We start from the raw sequence: 24,277 nt of genomic DNA on the forward strand, positions 1-24,277 counted from the left end.
GCGCATGCGCACTAGGGCTGACCCCTCCGGTTTCTGCGTGCAATGCCACGTTAGTAGCGGTAGACACAAAATACCAGCTACTCTCCCAGCCCTTAACAAGAAAAACAGACCAAAACCAAGAGCTATTTCCCCCAGCTGAGCCGTAGCCGACCGTATCTGCAGCTCTCGTTTTCTCTGTCAAGAAGAAGACTCGACGGCAACTATGTTGAAGTTTCTGCTCATCTGCACACTGGCTGTGGCCAGCCGGGCTGAGATCACTGAGGAAGAAGATGTCCTGGTGCTGAAGAAAAGTAACTTCGACGAGGCTCTCAAAGCTCACCCTCACATCCTGGTTGAATTTTGTAAGTAACAACATCTAGAAAACTTCTCCGGCTAACGCGAGCTGCTTCAGGAGCTCCACTGCTGCCCGGCTAGCTAGCTAAATTAAGCCTGGGTTAATGTTAGCATTAAACTTTGACACTTCTGACAAGTTGCTGATGTCGGGCTTCATTTTGCATCCACCCGTGACTCCGTTTCACTTAGTTGCCCTCCAGCTATTTCACCGCAGTTCAAACTGGAGCTGCGTTTTCTCTTTGTCACACTCTTTCCTATTAAATTGGACTAGCTAGCACCGAGTATCCTCGGAAGTGTTGACTGCTTGTGACCAGGATATGCAACTCAGCAACCCCCGACTAGTTGTAGAAGTAACCTTTAACATATTGCAGCTTGTGTTTGGCGTTATTCCTGCGTTAGCTGCATCTCCGTCGTGTTTTTGATTAGCTTACAGCAGCGCTTTATGTTGCTTATGTTGAAGTCGGCCGAGCCGTGCGTAAACTCTTTCACCGCGGGGCTGACGCTGTAATAACCCCGCTATTAACGCCACTAATGGCCGTGAGTGGATCAGTAAAAGTGCGGGCTTATTAAGTTTCGATAGCATGTTGCAGTTTCACATCGTAACTTTCATTTCTGGTAAAGCCCAGACGTTTTATTAACTGGCATATTAAAGCAGCTTTCGTCTTGTGGTCGTTTATTTTCTCCATTTTAAAAGCAGGACTGAGTTTCATGCGCTATCGAAAGCTTTCAGGAGCCTCTTCTTCGTAGCCTGCAGGCCCATCCCGCTACACTTTTTGTCAGATTGTTGACCTGTTCGCATACTGTGTGACAAATCAATGAACCAGTCAGAGATGGTCGTGGGGGCAAGACCCTCCAATGAGCTCAGGAGGGGGAGGGATGAGAGGCTGGTTTGCTCACGTATTTCTCAGCTGGGCGGGATCTCTCAGTTGGTATGTGGAGCTAGGTTGACGTGTACTTTACAAAAGTTCATCTGTGCCTTTTGTATTGACCGTCGTGGAACAAGGAAGTTTTGTTCTTTGTTAAGAAGTCAAGGTGATGCAATGCAGGTCGTTATATGTGACGTGTCATTGCCAATAAGCTTGATTATCTGTACATGTGCAATTGGACACCATGGTTTACAAATTAACATCTGTAAATGACATGATGCCGAGTTTTACTGCAGTCTGCTCCAGACATTAGGACATGTGTCCATAACCCTCAAAGGAGTTCTTTCAAACTTCCACAAGTTGTCCTGAACATATCAAAATGTGGCTTTAACTTAGTTATTGTCATCATCAGTGTGTAGATATTGCTGAGTTTTTATATAAACCTCCCTTCCTTAAAACCGCTTGTTCCTCCTGACCACAAACATTTTTAAAACTACAGTTGAATACAAGCAGCAGATCCTCACGTTTAAGTGGCAGCGACTGGTTGAACGGTTAATCATTTATTCAATTAATTTCCATACAAATATATTCTGCTCTGTGGTACAGCAGGGCAGTGTCTTTTTGAATAGGTTTGGAAAATGTGTTTAATTTGATGATTAAAAACTAATTTCAGTCATTTATTTTTGTACAAATGCAAAAGGTTTAGTTTCATAAGGTTGTTTTGTTTTGTTTTTTGTTGTTTTTTTTGGTTGTTTTTTTTGGTTGTCCAGACAAATCAAGAAATGTAAAGAGTAATCGTTAATATCAATATTTTCATCACATTGTCAGAATTGTCCTGTCTTTGTCATGTTGCTGTTTCCACCCCCAACTGTTTTATAAGAGAAAATCCTAATGGATTTTGAACTCCCCTTATCAGGTGTACTCATCACCAGCAACAATTCAGACCTCCTGCAACTGCTAAATTTCCTCCCTGACTCTCCTACAGATGCCCCATGGTGCGGTCACTGCAAGGCCCTGGCTCCAGAGTTTGCCAAGGCCGCTGGCATGCTGAAGGCCGAGGGATCAGCTGTCCGTCTGGGTAAGGTGGACGCCACAGAGGAGACCGAACTGGCCCAAGAGTACGGTGTCCGAGGATACCCCACCATCAAGTTCTTCAAGGGTGGAGAGAAGGAGTCACCCAAAGAGTACTCTGGTGAGCATCAGTGATGATTTTCATTCATTAAGAGGTGCATGCGTGAGATAGAGTTTGCTTAGACAATAGAGCCGGTGGAGGGGAATTGGCTCTATTTATATACTCCAGACAGGTGTCTGTCCATGGAGTGTTTCTGTTTATTATTATTATTATTATTATTATTATTATTATTATTATTATTATTATTATTATTATTATTATTATACTCTTCATGTCCTGAGTTACATCCTATAACATTCTTTTTTCTTTCGCACAACTCTGTTTTTCTCTACCCAGTGCAGCTTTTTAATGAATGGGATTTTTTTTTTTCACAGTGATGTAATCTTGAGTAATTTCTTGTTGTAGTGGAGAGAGTGAATATAGTTTTAATTATGTTATGAAATGCTCCAAAGAATCAGATCTAACATCCAGAGGCAAGTCATATAGACGTTCTTCAGCCCAGTAACATGATCAGCACAGCAGCATAAACAGTGAGTCAGCCAATCAGCTTTCAACAACATGCCTGTGACTAAATGTGGGCTGGGCCTTTCCCTGCACGTTCCTCTCATGCTGACTCTAAACCAGCGGAGATATGTGCAGTTCCTCACGTCGCCTCTTCTTGGGGGAGGCTCGGTTTGGAAAGGGTGGGTTGGGAAGATGGTTATTTTTTTGGAGGAAATTACTACTCTGACTTGAGTCCAGCTTCTAGAAACACCCGTCAGACACGCAGTGCACCAAGACTACGTGCTGTATCATCAACATGTGTTTCTCAGTGAAGTTGCTACCGAGTTGCATCACTGGTTCAGTCTGACAGCCAGGTCTATCTTAAGGCCAGTTTAATTGCAGTTTTAGTCCAAAGAAAGTTAAACATGTTCTGGCAACCTTGCAAAACTGGAATACTTTTTTAATTTTAATTTATGTTTAATACATGCTTGAATTTGAGCGTGAAATCAAATGAGCTGCTTCTTTAAACTGCAGTTTATAAGCTGTTGGCCTGAGGTTTCAGAAATGCAGAAGTGGTCTGTTTTTGCTGTTGACATATTTTCACCTCCCAGAAAAACTTTCACACCAGAAAATGTATGAAGTTTCAATTTGTCACAGTAGACGCAGAGCACATCCACCTGAGGCACTGTAGTATTGAAATTGAGGTCAGGTACATCTCTAGCTGGCTCTCTTCAAATACTGAGAAAAATATTTCCTACTTTCCTAACGCGCACAAAGCCTGGTAACTGATGGCACGTTGTCTGTGTTTTATTTAAATTGTGAAAGATTTGCGTTTTACAACTCCATCAGTGAATACAGAAGCACTTGAGTTATTCTGTTTTGTTGTCTTGCAGCTGGCAGGCAGGCCGATGACATCGTCAACTGGCTGAAGAAGCGCACAGGCCCGGCCGTCACTCCCCTGGCTGGAGTCACCGAGGCGGAGTCCCTGATCGCTGACAATGAAGTGGCAGTTATCGGATTCTTTAAGGTATGATTCTGATCTCTCTCGCTCTTTTTTTTTTTTTTTTTTTTTTTTTTTTTTTTGGTAATAAAGCGTCCTTCCTTTTGTTTATATTTCTATATGCAGTGCATTTGCTCAGTTTGTTTTGTTGCCTGGCATCATCATCCTGAAGCTCTAACGATTTGTCATGTCAACAGCAAATCAATACATTTTAAGCTGTCGAGTAAGCATTGTCATTACGCTTTATTGCTTTCAAAGCATCCAAGGAGCCACGCTGCAGTATAAATGTTTAAACGGAGAATTTACTCTTTGTTGATCATTTGCAGTGCTTTATATTTAAAGAAGTTTTCATGTCTGTAGGACGCAGAGTCTGCCGGTGCCAAGGCCTACGAAAAAGCTGCTGAAGCCGTAGATGACATTCCCTTCGCCATCACCTCCGATGATGCTGTTTACTCCAAGTTTGAGGTGTCCAAGGACAGCGTTGTCCTCTTTAAAAAGGTGACTTCACGTTCTTAAATTTGTTTCTTCACTAGTCCATAATAAGTCATTTAGATGGCACAAGATGAGATGTCCTGTAATTACAGCTCATTCCTGATAAGGTACAGGTCCAAATTGGTCTAATTAAACTTTATAGTAAATAGGTCATTAGTGGCCTTGCTCAGCTTATGAAACACACTGTCACATGTGTAAGCATTTGCAGACAGGCTGCTGAAGACAACCTGGTGTTTTTGATCTACACCTTGGTAATGTGATGCTGCCAACCTCACAGTATCCGCTCTCCGTTGCTAATCTCGGCTCGTCTGAGGTGTGCCTGCCTTCGGGCCCTGTTGCTCAACCCACATGGTGAATGACTTCAGCATGTTGAGCTGGTGAATGGTAAAGAGCTGTATTAGGTGATGGTAAGTCTTTGGAGTAGCCCCATTGGCTAGCTGTGTGCTCTCTGTGTAGGCCATCTTTCCTTCTTTCTTTCCTTCAGATGTTTGCTGTCTACTCTCACAGAGGTGATGCTTGTCCTGTGTCCGAGTTATTGCCCACAACCAGAACAGGCCAGAGATCAATTAGCTTTCTCTTTTGTCAATAAAATAAAAAAACCCACCGAGTCATGTGAAGGTGATTCAATTATTTTAACTCTTAAGTCCTAAGACAGCAAATACCCTCTCATTCTCCAAGCTCTTTTTGGATTTACTTTTGCTACTGTTTGCTCTCTGTGCCTACAGAGAGATGCTTAAATATGATCACATCTCTTAATGTTCTTGTAAGAGCTCAAGGGTTTTCAACTCCTAACTATACATCTCGCACATTTTCCAGTTATCAGTTGAAGCTCTCTTTGGATCTATAGTGAGTTTCAGTTTTGGTTCACTGTTCCCGCTCTCATGGCATCATTTGTCCACAGCAGGCAGATGCTTCCAGAAAAAAAAGCTTGAAAACCTTCTGTACATTACCAGCTCAGTACCAACAGCAGAGCTCGTTTTGCTCCATATCTGCTAGATGTATAACTGAGCAGCAGTTTGCCAAGAAATTCGCCATATGAACAGGATGATTTGTCAGTTTTGTGAAATGTATCAAGCATCAGAATGACAACAAAACACAACTTTCTGTTGTGGTACCCTGTGATGAGCTTCATTCTTTAACATCATATGTTTGCAATAGATTATGCAGCACCAGCTGCTTCAGAAAGAAACAACAAACTCTAAATATCTCTGAGTTACGGATGATCTTCTTTCATTCTGGCACATGAACCAAGATTCAGTCCTCTGCCATTGTCAGGCTTTTGAGCCGTGTTGGTAACTTTACCCCGACACAAACACGGCTGACATGTGGGCTCGTCTCCTACAGCTAGGCAAACTCTCCCTGAGCAGGGGCTCAGTCTTGATAAACAGCTGAGGTCTTTCACTTGTTTATTGCAACAGGGGGGTTGAGGTTTCATAGATACAGTCAGTGGCCGCAAGACTGGCGGCATGCCACTAGTCAAATGCCCTTCTTTTTTCTCCTATTGTGTGCCAGTAAGAACTGCTTGGCAGTGCTATTCTTAACACTTCATAAAAGTCCTTTGGGGCTGCTGGCTCGTTTGTCAGCCGGGGGTTACCGGGGCTGTTTCAAAGTGGTTTGTTTGGTAAATCTGTGTTTAGTGTTCACAGGCAGACTAGAAGGGTGAATAATATCGGTATCCAAATGTCCCCATGTTTTTTTTCTGCAGTTTGATGAAGGGCGCAATACCTTTGATGGAGAGCTGACGAAAGAAGCACTCCTGGCTTTTGTCAAGGCCAACCAGCTGCCTCTGGTCATCGAGTTCACTGAGCAGGTAATGACTGAGGCCGTGCACTTCAATGAGACCATTATGGCTCTTTTCCCCACTCCACACTTCTGTTCACAACAAGTGATCAAACTGTATGTTTCTTTTTTTCTGCAGACCGCCCCTAAAATCTTTGGTGGAGACATCAAGTCCCACATCCTGATGTTCCTGCCCAAAGCTGCTTCAGACTTCCAGGACAAAATGGACCAGTTTAAGAAAGCCGCAGAGGGATTCAAGGGTCGGGTAGGTGAACTGTCTGAAAACACCTTTTTTTTCTTTTAAACTGTCACACGTACTTTCACTTCTTTATAAATTAAACGCACAGCTGTAAGTCTTGAACTTTGCTCAGCCAGGATATTGTAAAAATCCTGTTAAGACCAAATCAAATATTGACCTCTTCCGTCGTCTCCCCTCTCTAGATCCTGTTCATTTTCATCGACAGCGACATTGACGACAACCAGCGCATCCTGGAGTTCTTTGGCCTGAAGAAAGAGGAGTGCCCCGCCATCCGCCTCATCACCCTGGAAGACGAGATGACCAAGTACAAGCCAGAGAGCGACGCCATCACAGCAGAAAGCATCACCAGTTTCTGCACACTGTTCACTGAGGGCAAACTCAAGGTGTGTCATAGATGTATTTGAACGTTCCTGCTGTCGATTTGAGTAATGTAACCCTTGATCGTGCGTGTTAAATGATTTGACACATTTTCTGTGTTTACTTTGTTCTTTCACAGCCCCACCTCATGAGTCAGGACATCCCTAAAGACTGGGACAAAAACCCTGTCAAGGTTTTGGTCGGCAAGAACTTCGAGGAAGTTGCCTTCGATTCCTCTAAGAACGTCTTTGTGGAATTCTGTAAGAGCCTCCTTATCAGCAGACATTTCTGAAGAATCTTTTTGAGGTGGTAAAGAGGTTCACCTGTGTTTTCTTGTCAAAATTCAGTTACACATAGGTGAGAGTTGGTAAAGCCTCTAGTTTCAGTATTTGAAACTCTAATCTTCCCCTTCCTTACTTTGCCCGTGCTAATCCCGTTTCAAATACCTAAGAGTTGATGCCAGGGGCTCACTCGTGTCCTCTCAGTCGACTCTCTGCAGATTAGTTTGTTACTGAAGCTGAAACAATCGGTTAAATATAGCCACTGGATTATTTTCATACGTTCGCACAGCTCTATTCTAAGGAATTTTCCATCGCTGGCTGTTAAATGCAGCTTACGGCCAGTCGTGCACAGCGGGATAGGCCCATATTCCCTGACACTTAAGGGGGGACGGGTTTCCGAGCCAGACAAAGGCTGCACGTGACATGATAGTGGACTTTTGCTTTTTCTGTCTTCCAGTACATGCATACATCTAGAGCATCATTTAATGGAATAAAAGAAAACATGATGTTGTGTTTTCAAGTGTGTTCTTTGGTCAGTCTCTAAGTCAGTTAAAGTCAACGCAAAACCTATATACACTAAACTTTTATGTTGTATTCCAGATGCACCTTGGTGTGGACACTGCAAACAGCTGACTCCCATCTGGGAGAAGCTGGGAGAGAAATACAAGGACAGCGCTGACACCATTGTTGCAAAGATGGACTCCACAGCCAACGAGATCGAGACAGTCAAAGTCCACAGCTTCCCCACTCTTAAATTTTTCCCTGCAGGAGATGAGCGCAAGGTGAGTGTTTTTTCAGTTTTAGTCTCTTCTCATTTGATCCATGATAGTATCCTCTCTCTTATCTTGAGGTGAACATCTTAATTTTTGGTGTGTGTGTGTGTGTGTGTGTGTGTGTGTGTGTGTGTGTGGTCCTTGGGTCTCTTCTTCGCCTGTGATAATTGCTTTCACCTTCTTATTCATTACACGTCTCTGCAGTTGTGAGTTATAGTGATCTGGGTGGTTATTTGGATCCAAATTCATGCCATACTGGTTTCCCAAGTATCATTACGGCCTCTTGATTTAGCAGCGTTAACTATGTGCAGAAACCTGAGCTCGCTGGCCTTGCACGGCTCTGCACCATTATGTAGGCGTTTGGTTCTTTATAGATTCCCACTCGATGACTTCACTCACACTCTTTGCTCAGCCTGCACTCCATAGCTCTTTATTGACCAGGCCTTCATGTGCCAGCCTTCACTTTAGGGATCTTAAATAAGTGATATAAGTCGAAGGATTAGCCCATGATCCTTAGCTGAAGCATGCAGAAGACCCAGGAGGAGGTCAAGAAAAGGATGGAGCTGCAGTGTCAGGGGCTGTGCAGCAGGTCGTTATTGCCGGATTAAATTACTAAAAATTTAATTAGTTGCTTTGCAGAGATCCTTCTGATTGTACATATTATATGCAACCTTATTTTAGCTATCATCCCACTGGCCTGTTGCTGTGTCACTGCTCATAGATCACCCCCTGGACAACTTATTGGCAACCTTTTGAAGACGTAGCGCCAAATTTTATTGGCTGGTGTAGTCAGGTGTCACACGCTCAGTCATATTTTTGTTTTTAACACATGCATTCATGCAGGCGTGCACTTTTTTTTTTTTTTTTTTTAATGGTGGGGATAAGACACTTGCCCCAAGACAAAAAAAATGTTTTATTTATTTTAATCAAATTTGATGTTTGATCAACAGGTGATTGATTACAACGGTGAGAGAACACTGGAAGGTTTTACCAAGTTCCTGGAGAGTGGCGGTAAGGAGGGCGGCGCCCCTGCAGGAGATGACGAGGAGGAACTGGACGCAGATGTAAGATCATCTCAGCTGAGAGCAATGCTTACAGTTTACACTTACAGCACAGTTGTAGCCTCACAATGAGAGAATAGAAAGGGCTGCCCCTGTTGCCCCCTTACCCAACAGTTGCACACAAATTGCTCATTAAACTCCCTCAGGCTGAGACTAATCATCTTGATGTAGTGGCTCTCCTTCTAGTTTCCTTTTGGAGACCACAAAACAAACAAATCTGTGTATGCAGTGCTCTGCTGGTCTCCAGTGAGGACAGACATATTAAAGAGATAGCCACAAATAAGGTAAACTGGAAATGGCAGAAACTGAAACCAGAACAACGGCTGCTGCAGTGTGAGGATTTCGAGGCGTTTGATGAATCACTGGTGTTGAGGGGATGTTTGCTCCCCAATCTGTTGCACTTCAGTAATCATGGACAACAAAGCAACATTTTGAGCCCACAGTATATTGCAAAAAAACTCCCTAAAATGTGTTAAACTTAGGTGTTATTCAATGTGCAGCTTTATTCTTAACATTATTTGGATATTCTGACAGTCAAGTCATCAGATCCCGGTGCATGCGCACATCTCTCACTGAAACCGTTTTTTGGAGGCGTATTTTACATCATGTCTGTACTCAGGATAGGTCCACAGGACCTACTCCTGTGAGGATTCAAGGCTGTAACCTTAGAGGTGACCCACTTGGCTTTTTTTCTTTGTGGGGGGGCATAACCCAGAATGTAGCAGCCAAGCTAAGAAAATGCCCATGCTATTTTTAGAAACTAAAGTTAAACGTTTCCTAAACTTATTGCTTAATGTTAAAAACCAAGCAAGTGTTGTATTAAAGATGCAGAGGCTGCATGACAAGTTCTCCCAGACCTTCTAGTGGGCTGCAGCTCTGCTATCCTCCATCCATCTATCCATCCTCTTTAGTAGCACCTTTCCACTCCATTATTGCCACCACACACACACACACCTCTTCTCAGAAGTCTAATTGCAGCCCAGTCAAATGCTGCCTGCTAAAGCCGTCTGCAGCTGCCGTAGCTCTTTACTGGGCTTTGCCCTGGGGGCTCCAGATGAAGAGTGGCACGTGCAGCGCTGCAGTCAACATTAGGGTAGTATCTGACCCATCCCCTCACCCCACCGGCCTTCCGAAGTAGACATGAAGGAATGGCCACGCAGAACAAAGACGTCATCTGTATGCCGATCTGCTGAGTGACAAATGATTTGTTCACAACCTCAAGAACCTCAAGCCGAGATTTTACTTCTCCTGTGCTACCATTATGAACATTGTAATGCAGCCAGTCTTGAGGCTGTATTCACAGTATGCATGCTTGTCAGATGTGAAATGTTCTGTGTTAATAACCGACCCTCTCCTCCTCTGCTCACCAGGATTTAGATGATGTGGAAGAAGGGCAGGACGAGGACTCTGATGGTGAGGATGACGATGGACATGACGAGTTGTAAGAGCCGGCAGAGGAGAGAAAGGAGGAGAGAGAGGAGACGAGTCCCGCCCCAACCCTTCCAACCAGTCACCATTACCACCTTCACTTCCCTTGTGGACCTTCCTTGTCCTGTGAACATTAATACTTCCCCTTTAACTGCCTCTCAGTCAGTCAGCCGGCCTGCTAGCCAGCCCGCCAGTTAGTCAAGTCAGTCCATCAGTGGCGTGGCAGAGCCTTTTGTTTTTTTGCCAGCCACATGTCCAACCTCACAACTTCTGGTCAGACTGGTCTTGTCCCACCTTGGGGGGACTCTGTGGAACAGCACACCACCTCTATGGGAGACCTCAATGCCTTCTCTACAAAGCTCCACATCAACTGTTTGCCTTGTATATTTTAAACCAAATGTAAAAAAAAAAATGGCATTGAGATCCAGTTTTGAAACCATGTTTGTCTTTCCCTGATGATTCTTGCTCCCCTCCTCTTGCCATTGTTCACTGTGGGTATGAGCTAAATGAGTGTTGTAAACTGTATTTGCAGGTAAGGGGGGGCTGCCAATGTTCTTCTCCCTCTGATAGAAATCCAGAGGAGCAGAGTCTTGTGTGGTGGTTTTGTAAGGACTGATCTCTCAGGGGACAAGGGGCCATCCTATAGATGTGTTTATTTTGTAATGTCTTCACTAAAGTAAACCCCACAGAGCTCATCCAGTGTAGCACAAAGGGGCCCCCCTCATCTGTAGCTGAGACCAATTGTTTTCTTTCTTTTGGTGTGGGTGGGAGGGGTGGTGGGAGATTTCATTCCCAATTTTTCAGTTCAGGCTCTTCATTTCAGCACGGCTACTGACTATTTTCTGAAAGGAACAAAGGTTAACGTTTTTTGGGGGGAAAATCCTATTTTATTTAATTGCTTTCAATATTAGGTTCTTTTTGTTTTTTTAACGTAGGACTTGTCATTTTTAATGATGTACCGTTGTGCCCAGCTGTAGCCAGTTGGCCCTGTTGGGGCAGAGTTGGCCCTTGGACACACTCTCAGACCTGGGATGATTTATTATTTTTTTTCTTCTTTTCTTATTGGAGCCAGTTCTGATAGGTTGCACTGCATTCATGCCTAATTCAGAGATTCATTGTGGTTACTAAAGGACCCAGAGATTGGTACAGTCTTATGGTCAGGTTGGTCTGAGAGAAGTGTCTATTATATCTGAAGCGTGGAGGGAACCGTTGCACAGCCCCACCCCTCGATCCATACTGTACCTCCTGCATCCCTTTTAGCTCTACCCAACACCCTCGTTGCCACAGCAGTTGTGTGAATGTGTGTTTGTTGTGTGAGTGAATAGTTTTGTCTGAATGTTGGATTAAAAAAAAGAAATGTTCATGTTTTCTGGTTGTCCATGAACAGGAAGAGTGAATGTACTGTGTGTTTGGCAGGGAAGGGAGGCTTGAGTAGAGCAAGGTGATGGGTTTGACAGCTGTACAGCGGTGGGGGAAACTTAACAAAGCATTCCATCATATCCAAATTGATGTGGAAAACGTGAAATGGTGGCCAATAAACAAAAAAATATAAAAATATAAATGCCTTCATCCTTTTTTGTTGTCAAAATGCATCAGCCTTTACAAGGAAGCTTGCCATTGCATTTAGTATGTGTACACTACCATGTTGCAGCTATAAATGGAGACTACAGAAGATCTAAATTGTCTCAAACACAATTCTGCAGGGCTCTTATTACTTTAAACTTTTACTCCTTAATATTTAATGTATAACATGTAATGAAACTGTCAAAAAATGACCATGCAAAGTTCCCAGAGCCCAAAGCATGGAAAGCTTGCTGGTCCATGCTGGTCGAGACCAAAACTCAACCAAGTTCATGGATGCAAACCTTGTACAGACATTCATAGTGCCCAGAGTATGAACCTTTCTGCCTTTTGTGATCTCTTACTTTATTTGTCCAATACATCGATTTGTGACCAAATACCTGCAGGACTAATAATGATGTCTTCTCATCATCCTCTGCATACTAAAAACTAAGATGTTCCACATGGTAAACTTAAAACCTGTGAAACATCAGTATATTAGCACATTGACATTAGCAGTTAGCAGCTTAAAGATTGACCCATGATCTTAGATTTTTCTGAAATTTATGCAACAAAGTGCCTCCAAATGCAATCATAACTACTTCAGAAATGGTTTGCCAAACACCAAAAAGGTTTCTAAAATGTTGTAATTATTTGGATGTTTTTGAATATTCACTCCAGCTCCAAAATGCCAGGAGTAAATTTATAGTGAAGAAACACTGAATACGTCATTTATATACTGGCTTAAAATGTGCAAAATTTAAAGATAATTAATCTAAAAATACTCAGAGCAGCCATAAAATAGTTGCCATGTAACTCTCCCACGCAACAGTTGGGTGGGAAAACCCTCAAAAGATCCCAACAGGCATGATTAGGACGTGACCTAACTGTCCTCACTTGCAGGAACAACAAGGCCTTCTTTAATGTTACTGTTATATGGGTATAAGATTACAGTGGCCATGTGGGACATGACACTTTAGGGCTGAGACAGTAATTTTTCAGTTAATGTTTAGATCTTTTTTCAACCATCAGTACATAAAATGTCAGAAAATACTGAAGAATTACCATCAATCAAAATTTTCAAGAATGAAAAAGAACATAATGAAATAAATCTTAATGTCTGAGAAGCCTTGGACCAGATGGTGTTTAATATTCCTGCTTTTCAAACAATCTTTAAAGTGCAATTGATTTCCTACCAGTATTAGAGGATGATGAAAACCATGCAGTCATTCGGAAATGATTATTACTCACTGATGTGAATGATGAAGACAGAGTATAACTATGAAGACAGCAGCCAGTCTTGACTGTTTATGTCAGAGCACTTAATGGTCAACAGCCTACACTTGGCACTTCACCTCTCCATGCCCCTGCATTTGGCACTGACACACTCCAGCAGTAAACCACTTTTATCCTGTCCACTTTTAAATAGCCCGGTGTTTACTAGAAGCCTCCAACAAACCACCCACCCCCCCTTGGGATGTCACTGCTATCTTTAAGCAACAAGCATCTGGGTACGTGTGGGTGACAACAGAGGCAGAGGTTACTGGCTGTCATGTCTGGAGACGTGGGCTGTACCAGAGGTTTGTGACAGGCTAGTGGGAAGGGAGGTGACCAGAGAGCTACTCATCTTCCAAATCTTGCCACTGGATCTGTGAGGTGTTGTGTCTTAAAATAGCCTGACAGAGAGTATAAAGAGGCAGACAGGGAGGCTTGGTCTTCAGAGGAACAGATCCACTGTTGATGCACAGGGGGTACCACACTAAGAAGAGCTTCCCAATCTTGCTGCAGGAGAACAGAAATCTGTTCTGATTTTTAAGACTTGAGGACAGACTTAATCTTTTTAAGGGTGCTTGCTTGTTTTCACCATTTTTTCTGCAAGAACAGAGGAAATTTCAACTTTGACCAGGATGAAGTACTATCAGTGCCCCATGTCCCAGACCATGGGAATCAAGGCTTACACCGAGGACTGTAGTGTCCCAGTCAGCTGCAAGAGCTCTGCTTCTCTGAAGCCAATCCGCAGCGTGCACTTCCCAAATGACATTGTTTTCCAGGACTATGTACGACAGGGCGAGCTGGAGAGGATTGCACTTTTCATCCGAGCCAGAAGAGTCAATCTGGACACCATTTACCACTCTGGTGAGAGCTGCTCAAACTTTTGCATCACCCTGACTCTAGAAACGCTTCTGCAGATGCAAATCTTGTTTACTGAACCACAAACATTATAATGTGCTGTACTTATTTCTCATTGCCTCTCTGCATAGGCATGGCTGCCATCCATGAAGCTGTCCTGTCTGGGAACTTGGAGTGTGTGAAGCTGTTGGTCCAGTCCGGAGCAGATATCCACCAGAGGGACGAGGAGGGATGGACCCCTCTGCACATGGCCTGCAGTGACGGCTTCCCTCATATTGCACGGTGAGCATCTGCTCTTTCATTTTTCTATTACACAAACTGGACCGGATGATCAATGCTATATTTCACTTCAGAGTGAGACTATATAACTGTTACAACAACTGACAATCCTACTTATAATTTCTTTCAAAGTATAGCTGGTAGGACGCAGCTGACATAACATGTTTGCCAAAGTGGCAAACCAGCGAGATTTAACCCCCTTTAGTAAACAAGGATTTATTGCTTTTTTTCCAGCTACCTTCTCTCGCTGGGTGCCGACCCCGAACTGGAGAACGACTGCGGGGAGAAACCGGCTGACCTCATTGACACAGACAACAAGGAGCTGCAGGAGCTCTTCGGGCTGGCTGTCAATGACTGAGAACATGTGGCTTTCTTTAACAGACACACAACTATGAAGCCTACTGCCCAGACTGTTTTGCAGGGAAGGACAGAAACGGCCACATCCAGTCCAGCATCCAGATTTTGTGAGTTGCCTCAGCTCTTGAGGTAAAGCGTCATGGATGTGTGGTGAAAGGAGAGCTGACGGAGCCTGTTGGCTTCCCCCCCGATTGGAGTGAAAGTTTGCTGGTGGGGGCTGGCCTCTCATCTCCAGCAGTATAGATTTATCCTGCAAGAGCTACAGATCTTTTTATACTGCAGTGAACTGAATGAATTATTTGATTTGAAGGTGTTGAGTTTATTTGGCATGTCGCTGAGATCAGAAGGGCTTCTGAATGTTGTGAAACTTAAAACTACTCAGCTTATTAGCACCTCTCTGACAGCTAAAATTAGAAAAACCATGTATTGTGTTGCAAGGTTTTCTATGATATGGCTTTGTGTTGATGAAACAGTGTTGACTGCCAGTTGATCAGAAGTTTTTGTATTCCATCATATATCTATAATTATTAGTTACCTGTACTCATGACTTGTTTTGTACATTACTATTTTTATACTTTTTGAAATAAAGTTTATCAATAGACAATATTTTTTTAAGTTTGTCTTCCACTTCCTTTATGTCCCAACAGTTTCAGAGCAATCAAAGAATAAACATCTGAGTGAGAATCACTTTCAGCTCCTGGTCAAACTCAAAGTAAACAGACTTAAACACAGAACCTTCCACCATATTTATAAAGGGGTTAACTTAACTGGTGGCCAATATGTTGGTCCATGCTGCAAAGGCTAGGTTTCATCCTCAAACACTCAAAGTCATTGAAAAGCTCTCTAAAGTAAATCTTTGACACAAAATTCTGAACGCTCTCAAATCCTTTCTGTTTAAGTGGACCAGCTGTGCAGAAGAAATGATGAACTGCACACATTTTTTGAGGACAATTATGAGCAATGTGAAAAGGGGCAAATTGTTGTCTGCAGATCCTTATTTTACAGAACCCCTTGAGCAGTCATGTATTCATACATTTTATTTTTATTTCCCAAGTTAATTTTCTCAAGATCTGGAGATAACAAGACTTTGCCTGGTGTTTGCTCTGTTGTCATGGCGTCGTGTAGTTGGCTGCCAGTTCAGTAGCTCTGTGTTTTTAGTAATTTTTTGGGGTCTTCATTCATTTTGTGAAAACATGGACATGGAAAGCATGGACGAGCTATCACTAAGTTAGGCAGACGTGGCTGAATGAACTCACCGAGGACATTTATTAGTATTTTTTTATCCACCTTGTATATTGTGAGCTGCAGTAACAAGTGAATTTCCCCAGTGTAGAGTGTAGAGTCAATTTTATCTTAACCTTTCCTGGTCGGCTGTCAGACCGTGGTCGAGCACATCAGAATAACAACAGAGGATCAGGACTTTATTGATCATATCCATCAATCAGCGTCAGGACAGTGTGGCATGATGTCAGGTCAATAAGTGGTAATAAAGCGGTTTTCTGGATATAATGACATAAATAAATCAAATTAACTTGTTACCATGAGAAAACTGAGTAAATAAAATATATGAATGTATGGCCGCTTAGAGCTTCCGTATTTTTTTAGCAACTTTTTGTTTTTCTGTCCACAAACACCTCTTTCATAAACCTTGTTTCCAACATAAGAAAAGGCTCCAAAACATGGTACACTATCCAGCATCAAAACCGGCAGCAACTACCTAAACATAGTGCTGAATCTATTCGCTTTTTTCCTCAGATAGAGGCTAAAACAGAGCTAAGGGGAGTGTGAATATTTGACTTTCATTTCATTAGGCAGTCAGAAACACGGCTTCAAATTAATTAATGCTCATGTTACTGTGTCTGCTGGATTATTAAAGTGTGTTAGCAAATCACTGTTTGCCAAGATCCGCTTGATGAGGTGAAAATGTCAGTGTTGTGTTTGTGGCAAACAAAAAAAACCAAAACAACTATTGCTGCTTTAAAGATACAAAAGATTAGTCTGAATAGAAATATGAGCCAGAAACATCAAATATAGAAACTTTCCATTTCAAAGGAATCATTGGACTCGGGTATAAACTTCTTATTAAGAGCCTCTTGAGGCCCATTACTGGACACACAAAACAAACTGTATAACCTCATTAAGAGAGATTAAAGTCAGAATCAGTCAACCGTACATTGAAATTCAGGTCACATGCTGCAGAACTGCTTCCACAGAGTCTTCTGGTTAATCGACATGTCACTCACATGTACCATGCAAAGCAAGAGGCATACAGTGCATGGGATGTAGTTTTTTCTTTTTAATTTAATAACATAATACAACAGGTTCCTCTGCATTACACCAGATGGAGAAATACAAAAACAGTTATTTACAGCTCATATAAAAAAGTAGTCCATTCACAGGCATCTCTCTCTCTGTTAGGGTCTGCAGGCGTACAGCAGCGCCGCCTCCACAGGTTCACTCCTTGAACTTCCACTCCTGTCGGCACATTGGACACTGCTGCTGGACCTGCTGCGAGTTCAGCCATTTCAAGATGCAGTGCATGTGGAAACAGTGGGAGCACTGACCCCAGACCAGCGGGCAGTCATCGCCAGGCACTTTACCTGGAGAAGAAGTTTAAAATTGTATCTCAGCTACAACTCAGTGTTTCTTACTTATTTACTGGAAGACATACTGAGAAAAGACCATCAATACATATATGGACTTTAATTGTTACTATACTGTGTATTATGACTTCATTTCTGCATCATATTAGTTTAACTATTACAGTTCAATGTACTAAATGCAATGAAAAGAAAATATTTATTAGATTTGAAAATAACAGTTATAAAATGATAGGTAACAAACTAACTGCTAACTAAATTAACTGGAGTTGCATCACTTTGCGACAGTTGCAGCTCAGCTTTCAAAAGATTTAGCAAAACTTCAAGATTACTGATGATGCAAGGAGCCAAAGTGACTTGCTTAATTCTTTCCTCACACACTAACTCTCTCTTCTCTCTTAGTTTTAACAACATTATCCTGGTTAGCAGTGGAACTGCTCATTTATTTTACTGTTCTGTTTGTTTACTGTCAAAATGAAATGTGTTGAGTATGTGTTACAGTCCTGTTAATTGTGGTTTAACATTATGTGCTTTCCAAGATGACAGTATTACTGTATTAGTGTTGAGTTGAGCCAACAACGGCAAAGAAGATAGCTATGACTATGAGTCGTGGTGGCCAGCGCTATCTTCTTTGCCGTTGTGTGCTGGGGCAGCGGTTTGAAGGTAGCCGAAGCCAACAGGATTAATAGACTTGTTCGTAAGGCCAGTGATGTGGGGGTGCAGGTGGACTCGCTGAAAGAAGGATGCTGTCTAAGGTGCAGGCTATTTTGGACAATGACTCCCACCCACTCCATGAGGTGCTGGACAGACTTAGAAGCACCTTCAGTCAGAGACTGCTGGCACCTCAAAATATCAGACACTCCAAGTCCAGTAGCTATCGTAATTGCTTGTGCAATACATAAGTGTAATTTTTAACTTTAAACAATCAGTGTCTATTTCTCTAACACTAAATTCTTTGAAGGTTTTAGATTTATATATCATATAGTTTACTGTTACTTGGCTTTTATCTCACTGTTTTGGTTTTATTTAACTGTTATTTATACCCTGTGTATATAACCTTTGACGAAATGCACAAGGATTAAAATTCAGTCATTAAACACATGATGTGTTCAGGTTACTGCAAACTAAAACTCCAAAAACCTCAGCCTGTGACAAACATAGTAGAAGAATGGAGATGGGGAACGTACAGTATGCACCTTTTTAATGGCTATGTGAGTGGTGGTAATTCTATTTTAATATAAATAGACCCTTTTCACAGCAGGTGTTTCCAATGATACTAAATAAGGTTCAGTTCCATTCATTGCAGCAGAGACTTTGCAGTGAGCAACACAGCAGCACGCTGACCCTGTTTGAGCTGAATGGAACGGGACCTTAATTAGTATCATTGATAACACCTGTGTTGTATGAAGGCTAACACTCATAGACATATATACATAGACACCGCATTGAGCGCTGAATCGTACGTCGACGTCGCCGCCATATTGGAAATGGCAGGTCTGCCCGTAAACTAATACAAGGAAATGGACTGAAACTTCATAAAGAGCCTTTCTACAAAGTTCTTTAAGTTAATGTCTTATACACCCATTCACACACACACTAATATATCTGGGAAACAAACAGGCACCAAAAACAACGTATGTAACTTTTAAAGTGATGATTATAAATGTTTACTCCTTATGTTTCTGAATAAAGAGCACTAACGTGTACATACATACATACATACATACACACACATACACACACACACACACACACACACACACATATATATGCGTGTGTGTGTGTGTGTGTGTATATATATATATGTTAACGTGTAATGCTCTTTATTCAGAAACCCTCATGTCACATCTACATTTCAGGATCTGGTTATTATAGACACAGATTACATGTTAAATATAAATATTTCAATATTTATCATCACAGTAACTTACGGGCGCTGTAGTGGCCTGCCATATAGGATTTGGGGACAAAACAGCAGGCCAACACCCTTTGGTGTGCCGGTTTATGAGGGGCATGTGCAGGCTCCCTGTCTCGAGACCACTAATACCTCGGGATTTAGCGGTGGTTCTCGAGGGGCCTAAAGGCCCCCCATTTAAGCCATTGCTGCGAGCGAGTCTCAAACACCTGTCCCTTAAGACAGTGCTGTTACGTGGCTTTCGCCTCTGCATAGCAGTTGAGTGATATCCATGCGCTCTCTGTGAGCCCTGCGTGCACTCTCTGTGAGCCCTGCGTACACTCCAGAGATGTATAAAGTACTGGAGTAAAGGAGTGGCGTAGAAGTACATATGCTATATATCAAAAACTGACTTGAGTAGAAGTTGAAGTGTTCTTTAAACACCATACTTAAGTGAAAGTACTAAAGTATTCAAAATGTTTTGTACTTAAGTATTGCAAGTAGAAGTATGTAAAAAATTGCTACTCAAGTACTGAAAGTAAAAGTAAAAGTACAAGTACAAGTACTGTTGTTTATTATTTCAAATATTTATTAAGGCACAACTTCTAAGTTACAGTGTTACAATGTTCATTGTAAAGTTCTATGATTTCCCATGGTCTGTGAATGCGTCTGAATGAATGCTAGAGCGAGGGGTCGGGGGAGCAGGTGAGAGAGCGCGTACCTGTTTTTTTGGTGTGGTTACGGCCGACAGTCTCCGAGTCCTGGAACCAAACCGTTCAGCAATAAATGCAGGTTTGTTCAATATCGCCTTGTCATTCATCACGCGTCCGGCTGGACGCTACAGTAACGATTCAGCACATGAAAAATGTATCGGAGTAAAAGTAATAAATTCATCAAAAATATGTAGTGCAGTAAAAGTAGAAGTTGGGGGAAAAAATAATACTCCAAAAAAGTACAGATACTGCATTTTAGTACTTAAGTACAGTACTTAAGTGGTTCCACTTCGTTACTATACATCTCTGGTACACTCAGTTCGCCCCAGGGAATCCGCATATGGTCCCGAAGCCCAACCGGTCTTTGTACTAAGGTGGTGGGTTTGTGTTCCCCGATTGAGCTCGCAGCGTTCACCGCTCCCGTGGAGCACGAGCGCACATGGCTGTGTCCAGTTTGAGCTGTGCGCTCTTATATGGACAGGACACAGAACATCAGGAGGAGCGATCAGCTGTTTGTCTCCTGGGCTGAACCCCAAAAGGGACTAAACTGGTCTTTATTTAGGGGAGTGTGTGTTCAGGTCATTTGTTCAGCATCGAGTTGGTCCCGCCCTGATTTTGTCCGGTTCTACATGCTTGACGTGTCAGGGCCGTGCGTGGCAAGCATGGTCCTGGAGCCTAACTGGAACCCATGGACCCTCTCCATTGGCCAGTACTGTTCGAGAAGCTGTCTGGCAATACGGGAGTACCAATCCCATAGCGAGACACGAGAGAATATTATGAAGAAGAATGTTTGGTTATCTAACATAACCTCAGTTCTTAGAATAATATGAGCGAGGTGTCTTGCCAGACGACCCTTCTTGCTGGGCGGGGAGAAGAGGTTTGCTTATTGAATTGAGGGAATTTTATCTGTGCGCACTGTATATAGTAGGTGGGGCTACTGGGTGTGGCGTGGATGAACACCTTCACCGGCCAATCAAGATTGGCGGATTGAGATAAATGCTTCTATCAGGGCTGCAGGAGGCTGCATCCCATAGCGAGACACCTCGCTTATATTAGTCTAAGAAATAAGGTTATGTTAAATAACCAAACTTTATGTTATCAGTCTTAGTTATCTGAATTGAAGATAAACTGTATACTGTATGAAGCTGTATGCCATTCATTTGAAGTTACTGACGTGATGTAATAGATGTCATGATTCAGTATGTATAGGTAAATAAATATAAAGCAACCTGCAGTCATGATCTGTAGTGAATAAAAAATAATATATATATATAATATTTTCCCCTAAATCTATTGGAAACAACCTACACTAGTAAAGTACAGGTACCTAAAACTATGTGTCTCATCTACTCATATGTAGTCACTTTCTAGTTGCACTAATTTCAGCACCTTTTCTCATGGACAATGTTATGCAAAGATAATAAGATATGACATTCTTTTTTTTTTTGTGACAAACTTTTTATGAACAATTTGAACATTATTACAAACATAGCACCATTGTCTTGCCATAAGGACCTTTAAAGGAAAAATATAAAAAATAAGATATATATATACATACACACATATATTCATATACATAGTACACCTCGGTAAATAGCAAAAGGAGATATAAAGGATAGGAGATATGCTGACTACAAAGCTAAAGTAAGGAGGGGCATTTTCAGGACTCATTGCATTAGAAGTCAGAGTGTTTTGCAGTCAGACAGCATAATTCCCAGTAACACCTTATATACGAGCAAGCAATGTTATGTCATAATGAAAACCAATAAGAGCATCCCAGGCCTGCACAGTAGATGCTCGTGCTTTATGTATGACAGCCAATGACCTTTCTAAAACAGACATGTCCTAAAATGATTAGCCATTCCTTTGCCGATGGGATGTCCGGGGAAAACCATGAATGTATTATAGTCTTCTTAGGGGCAGTCCTGCAAATATAACTTTCTTCTGTGCCAATCTGATATTGCCACTAATAGCGGAGTCATCATTGAATAGAAATAGGGGGGGTGCATAGGAATGGGAAATCCTAAAATATTTTCGAGGCATCTATGCACCCTGGACCAGAGACCAGACACAGAGGGACATTCCCAAAAAATATGAAGGTATGTGCCAACAATGTTCTGAACACATTTTGTACAGTTGGGATTGTCCGTCAGTTTCATTGTAAAGCGCCTGTATGGTGTGTCATAAAATTTGTGCACAAACTTATAATGAATAAGTTGATGTGCTGGGTTCCTTGATGAGATGGTGTGTTGGTCCGAATATTGTCCCAGTCCAGATCATAACCTTGTCCCTCAAGTTCACGATTCCAAGAACTGATTACTCCCAAGGGTTCAACACCTTTAGATAGCAGTTCATTGTAATAACGGACACTAAACCTGTAGCGGGTGTCGAGCGGAAATCCAAGTGTCCAACGGATGAGAAGGTAAAGGTAAATCCCATGGAACTCCATGGGCACGGATTGCAGATCTCAACTGGAAATACAAGAACCAAGGAAACCCAGGCAGAGAATAACGTTCTTTAAGCTCTTGGAGTGAAATCAAACCATTTCTGTCATACAGATCTTGGAGGGTGTGAATTCCTCCAGAAGCCCACCTGTCATTGAAATAGGGACCACCATGCTGTAATAAATTGTAGTTGTGCCAAATAGGAGAGCGGTCACAGAGCTTTACATTACATCCCATGTTTCTGGACAGCAGACCAAATTCTCAAGGAGTTGCCTATAATTGGCCTAAACTTTCTACATACAGATCTAGGCTTCAATCCACAAAATAGTATGTCTTTCATCCTATGTGGTTTTACCATCTCTTCCTCTATCTGACGCCAGGGTGTGACAACGTTTTCTTTACACCAGGTACTGCCAAGCCTCCAGAGTGTTTTGGTCGCTGTAATGTGCGTAGGCAAAAACGAGCTCTTTTAATTCCATAGAATTTAAAGTCAGCGACTGTAGTTCATCAAAGTAGTTAGGTGGTGGAGGCATAGGGATCATAGAAAACAGGAAATTCAGTCGGCCGAGTACATTCATTTTCAGTATCGCTATTCTGCCTTGCAGTGACATCTTGAGATCAGACCACCTATGAATGTCCGATACAATCTCTGTTTTAAGTTTATTGTAATTTGCCTGTGATATATCTGAGAAACTGGTTACAGTTATGCCCAGATATGTAAATGCGAAGTTATGCCATTGAATATGTTCGATGACTGGTAAAATTAGGTGTTTTGCAGGGGCATTTAAAGAAGCAAGGATGGATTATATCCAGTTAATTTTATAACCAGAAAATAGGCTAAACTGTGTGAAGACGTGAGTATTTGAGGTAGAGACTCTGAAATTAAGATATGACATTCTAAATTGAATAATTTCATCGATATCATCCTGGCCAAAATAACAGAAATGGATTCAGCATCCTCTAAAACCCCAAAAATGTGATGAAAGGTTGTCCATATGTTATTGTGCAATAATGCTAATACTGGGAACCCATATGTTAATTTCTGATATAAAACCGGACACGGTCTTGAAAGGCATCTTTGATATAACTTTAGGGTTCTCAACATTTTGGGGTTCATATTAATGATATGTAAACTGTAAATGATATAAATTCTCTGACTTGTTCAAAATAAATACTTTAATTTATTGATAATAACTGTGAGACATTACAGATATTAGAACATTATTTATTTTTAAACTTTAGTCTTTTACCTAAACGGACTGTAGATGGCAGTGTTTCTCCTCCCAGCATACAGACAGCCGGACTTTCAGTAGTAGAAGAAGAAGACAGATTTTTCCCCAGGTTACTGAAATGTTCGCTGAACGTTAGCTTAATGTTGCTGACTACCAGCAAAGCGGCCATAACATGATTTATATTTGACAGGGAAACATTTTTAACTGAACTCTGTTGCATATCTGAAGGAGGCGCTGCCTTGTAAGTTCTTGTAAGCTGCAGCAGTCATCTGTCGACATTAGCTCCCGTGGTTCATGTGGAGTTGTTGTTCGTGTGTCTGCTCTCTTAGACTCGGAGGAGGATGAAGGTGAAGATCCGCCAGTGGAGCGGAGTGGCCTCTTGGTTGTGGGTGGCCAATGATGAAAACTGTGGGATCTGCAGGATGCCGTTCAATGGCTGCTGTCCAGACTGTGAGTAACCGAGCCGGGCCAGCGTTAGCATAGACATATATACATAGACGCCGCATTGAGCGGGTTGGTCGTTGGTCGGATACGTCAACGGTTCCGCCATATGGATAAGGCAGATCTGCCGTAAACTAATAAAGGAAATGGACTGAACTTCATAAAGCGCCTTTCTACAAAGTCCTTTAAGTTAATGTCTCTTATGTACCCATTCACACACACACTAATATATCTGGGAAACAAACAGGCACCAAAAACAGCGTATGTAACTTTTAAGTGATGATTATAAATGTTTACTCCTTATGTAAGCACCAAACCAACGTATGTATTTTTCTAATGCTGAGTGTTTACAGCTACTAATGTGTGTAACACTGTTACTGGTG

At 42.0% G+C, this 24,277-nt stretch overlaps 3 protein-coding genes across 3 annotated transcripts; 2 read left to right on the top strand and 1 right to left on the bottom strand.

Annotated features, from left to right (window-relative positions):
* p4hb (prolyl 4-hydroxylase, beta polypeptide) lies at positions 1-11,801 on the top strand. The gene is made up of 11 exons (XM_010734105.3): positions 1-341; positions 2,185-2,391; positions 3,708-3,841; positions 4,175-4,312; positions 6,012-6,116; positions 6,225-6,350; positions 6,527-6,727; positions 6,841-6,961; positions 7,583-7,764; positions 8,706-8,819; positions 10,187-11,801. Exons 1-11 carry the CDS (start codon positions 203-205, stop codon positions 10,259-10,261), a joined length of 1,542 nt encoding a protein of 513 aa, XP_010732407.1. The 5' UTR covers positions 1-202; the 3' UTR covers positions 10,262-11,801.
* Positions 11,802-13,499: 1,698 nt separating this feature from the next.
* Positions 13,500-15,176, top strand: ppp1r27b (protein phosphatase 1, regulatory subunit 27b). Its single transcript, XM_010734104.3, has 3 exons — positions 13,500-13,940; positions 14,066-14,216; positions 14,448-15,176. The coding sequence occupies exons 1-3, from the start codon at positions 13,712-13,714 to the stop codon at positions 14,569-14,571; spliced, it is 504 nt and encodes a 167-aa protein (XP_010732406.3). The 5' UTR covers positions 13,500-13,711; the 3' UTR covers positions 14,572-15,176.
* Positions 15,177-16,853: 1,677 nt separating this feature from the next.
* On the bottom strand, positions 16,854-19,123 carry LOC109140182 (anaphase-promoting complex subunit 11). The gene is made up of 2 exons (XM_027282620.1): positions 19,102-19,123; positions 16,854-17,182 (listed from the first exon to the last, which is right to left on the bottom strand). Exons 1-2 carry the CDS (start codon positions 19,121-19,123, stop codon positions 17,025-17,027), a joined length of 180 nt encoding a protein of 59 aa, XP_027138421.1. The 3' UTR covers positions 16,854-17,024.
* Positions 19,124-24,277: the final 5,154 nt, after the last annotated feature.

The sequence above is a fragment of the Larimichthys crocea genome, chromosome X (genome assembly GCF_000972845.2).
Source record: "Larimichthys crocea isolate SSNF chromosome X, L_crocea_2.0, whole genome shotgun sequence".
Classification (NCBI taxonomy): Eukaryota; Metazoa; Chordata; class Actinopteri; family Sciaenidae; genus Larimichthys; species Larimichthys crocea.

Excerpts from the sequence above, each read along its gene's own strand:
- p4hb (XM_010734105.3), top strand. The coding sequence starts at position 203 with ATGTTGAAGTTTCTGCTCATCTGCACACTGGCTGTGGCCAGCCGGGCT. Across the intron at positions 4,313-6,011 it reads GCGTTGTCCTCTTTAAAAAG|TTTGATGAAGGGCGCAATAC; the intron begins GTGACTTCACGT and ends TTTTTTCTGCAG. Across the intron at positions 6,351-6,526 it reads CAGAGGGATTCAAGGGTCGG|ATCCTGTTCATTTTCATCGA; the intron begins GTAGGTGAACTG and ends TCCCCTCTCTAG.
- ppp1r27b (XM_010734104.3), top strand. The coding sequence starts at position 13,712 with ATGAAGTACTATCAGTGCCCCATGTCCCAGACCATGGGAATCAAGGCT. Across the intron at positions 13,941-14,065 it reads GGACACCATTTACCACTCTG|GCATGGCTGCCATCCATGAA; the intron begins GTGAGAGCTGCT and ends CTCTCTGCATAG. Across the intron at positions 14,217-14,447 it reads GGCTTCCCTCATATTGCACG|CTACCTTCTCTCGCTGGGTG; the intron begins GTGAGCATCTGC and ends CTTTTTTTCCAG.
- LOC109140182 (XM_027282620.1), bottom strand. The coding sequence starts at position 19,123 with ATGGCAGGCCACTACAGCGCCC. Across the intron at positions 17,183-19,101 it reads GGCAGGCCACTACAGCGCCC|CTTCTTCTCCAGGTAAAGTG; the intron begins GTAAGTTACTGT and ends TACAATTTTAAA.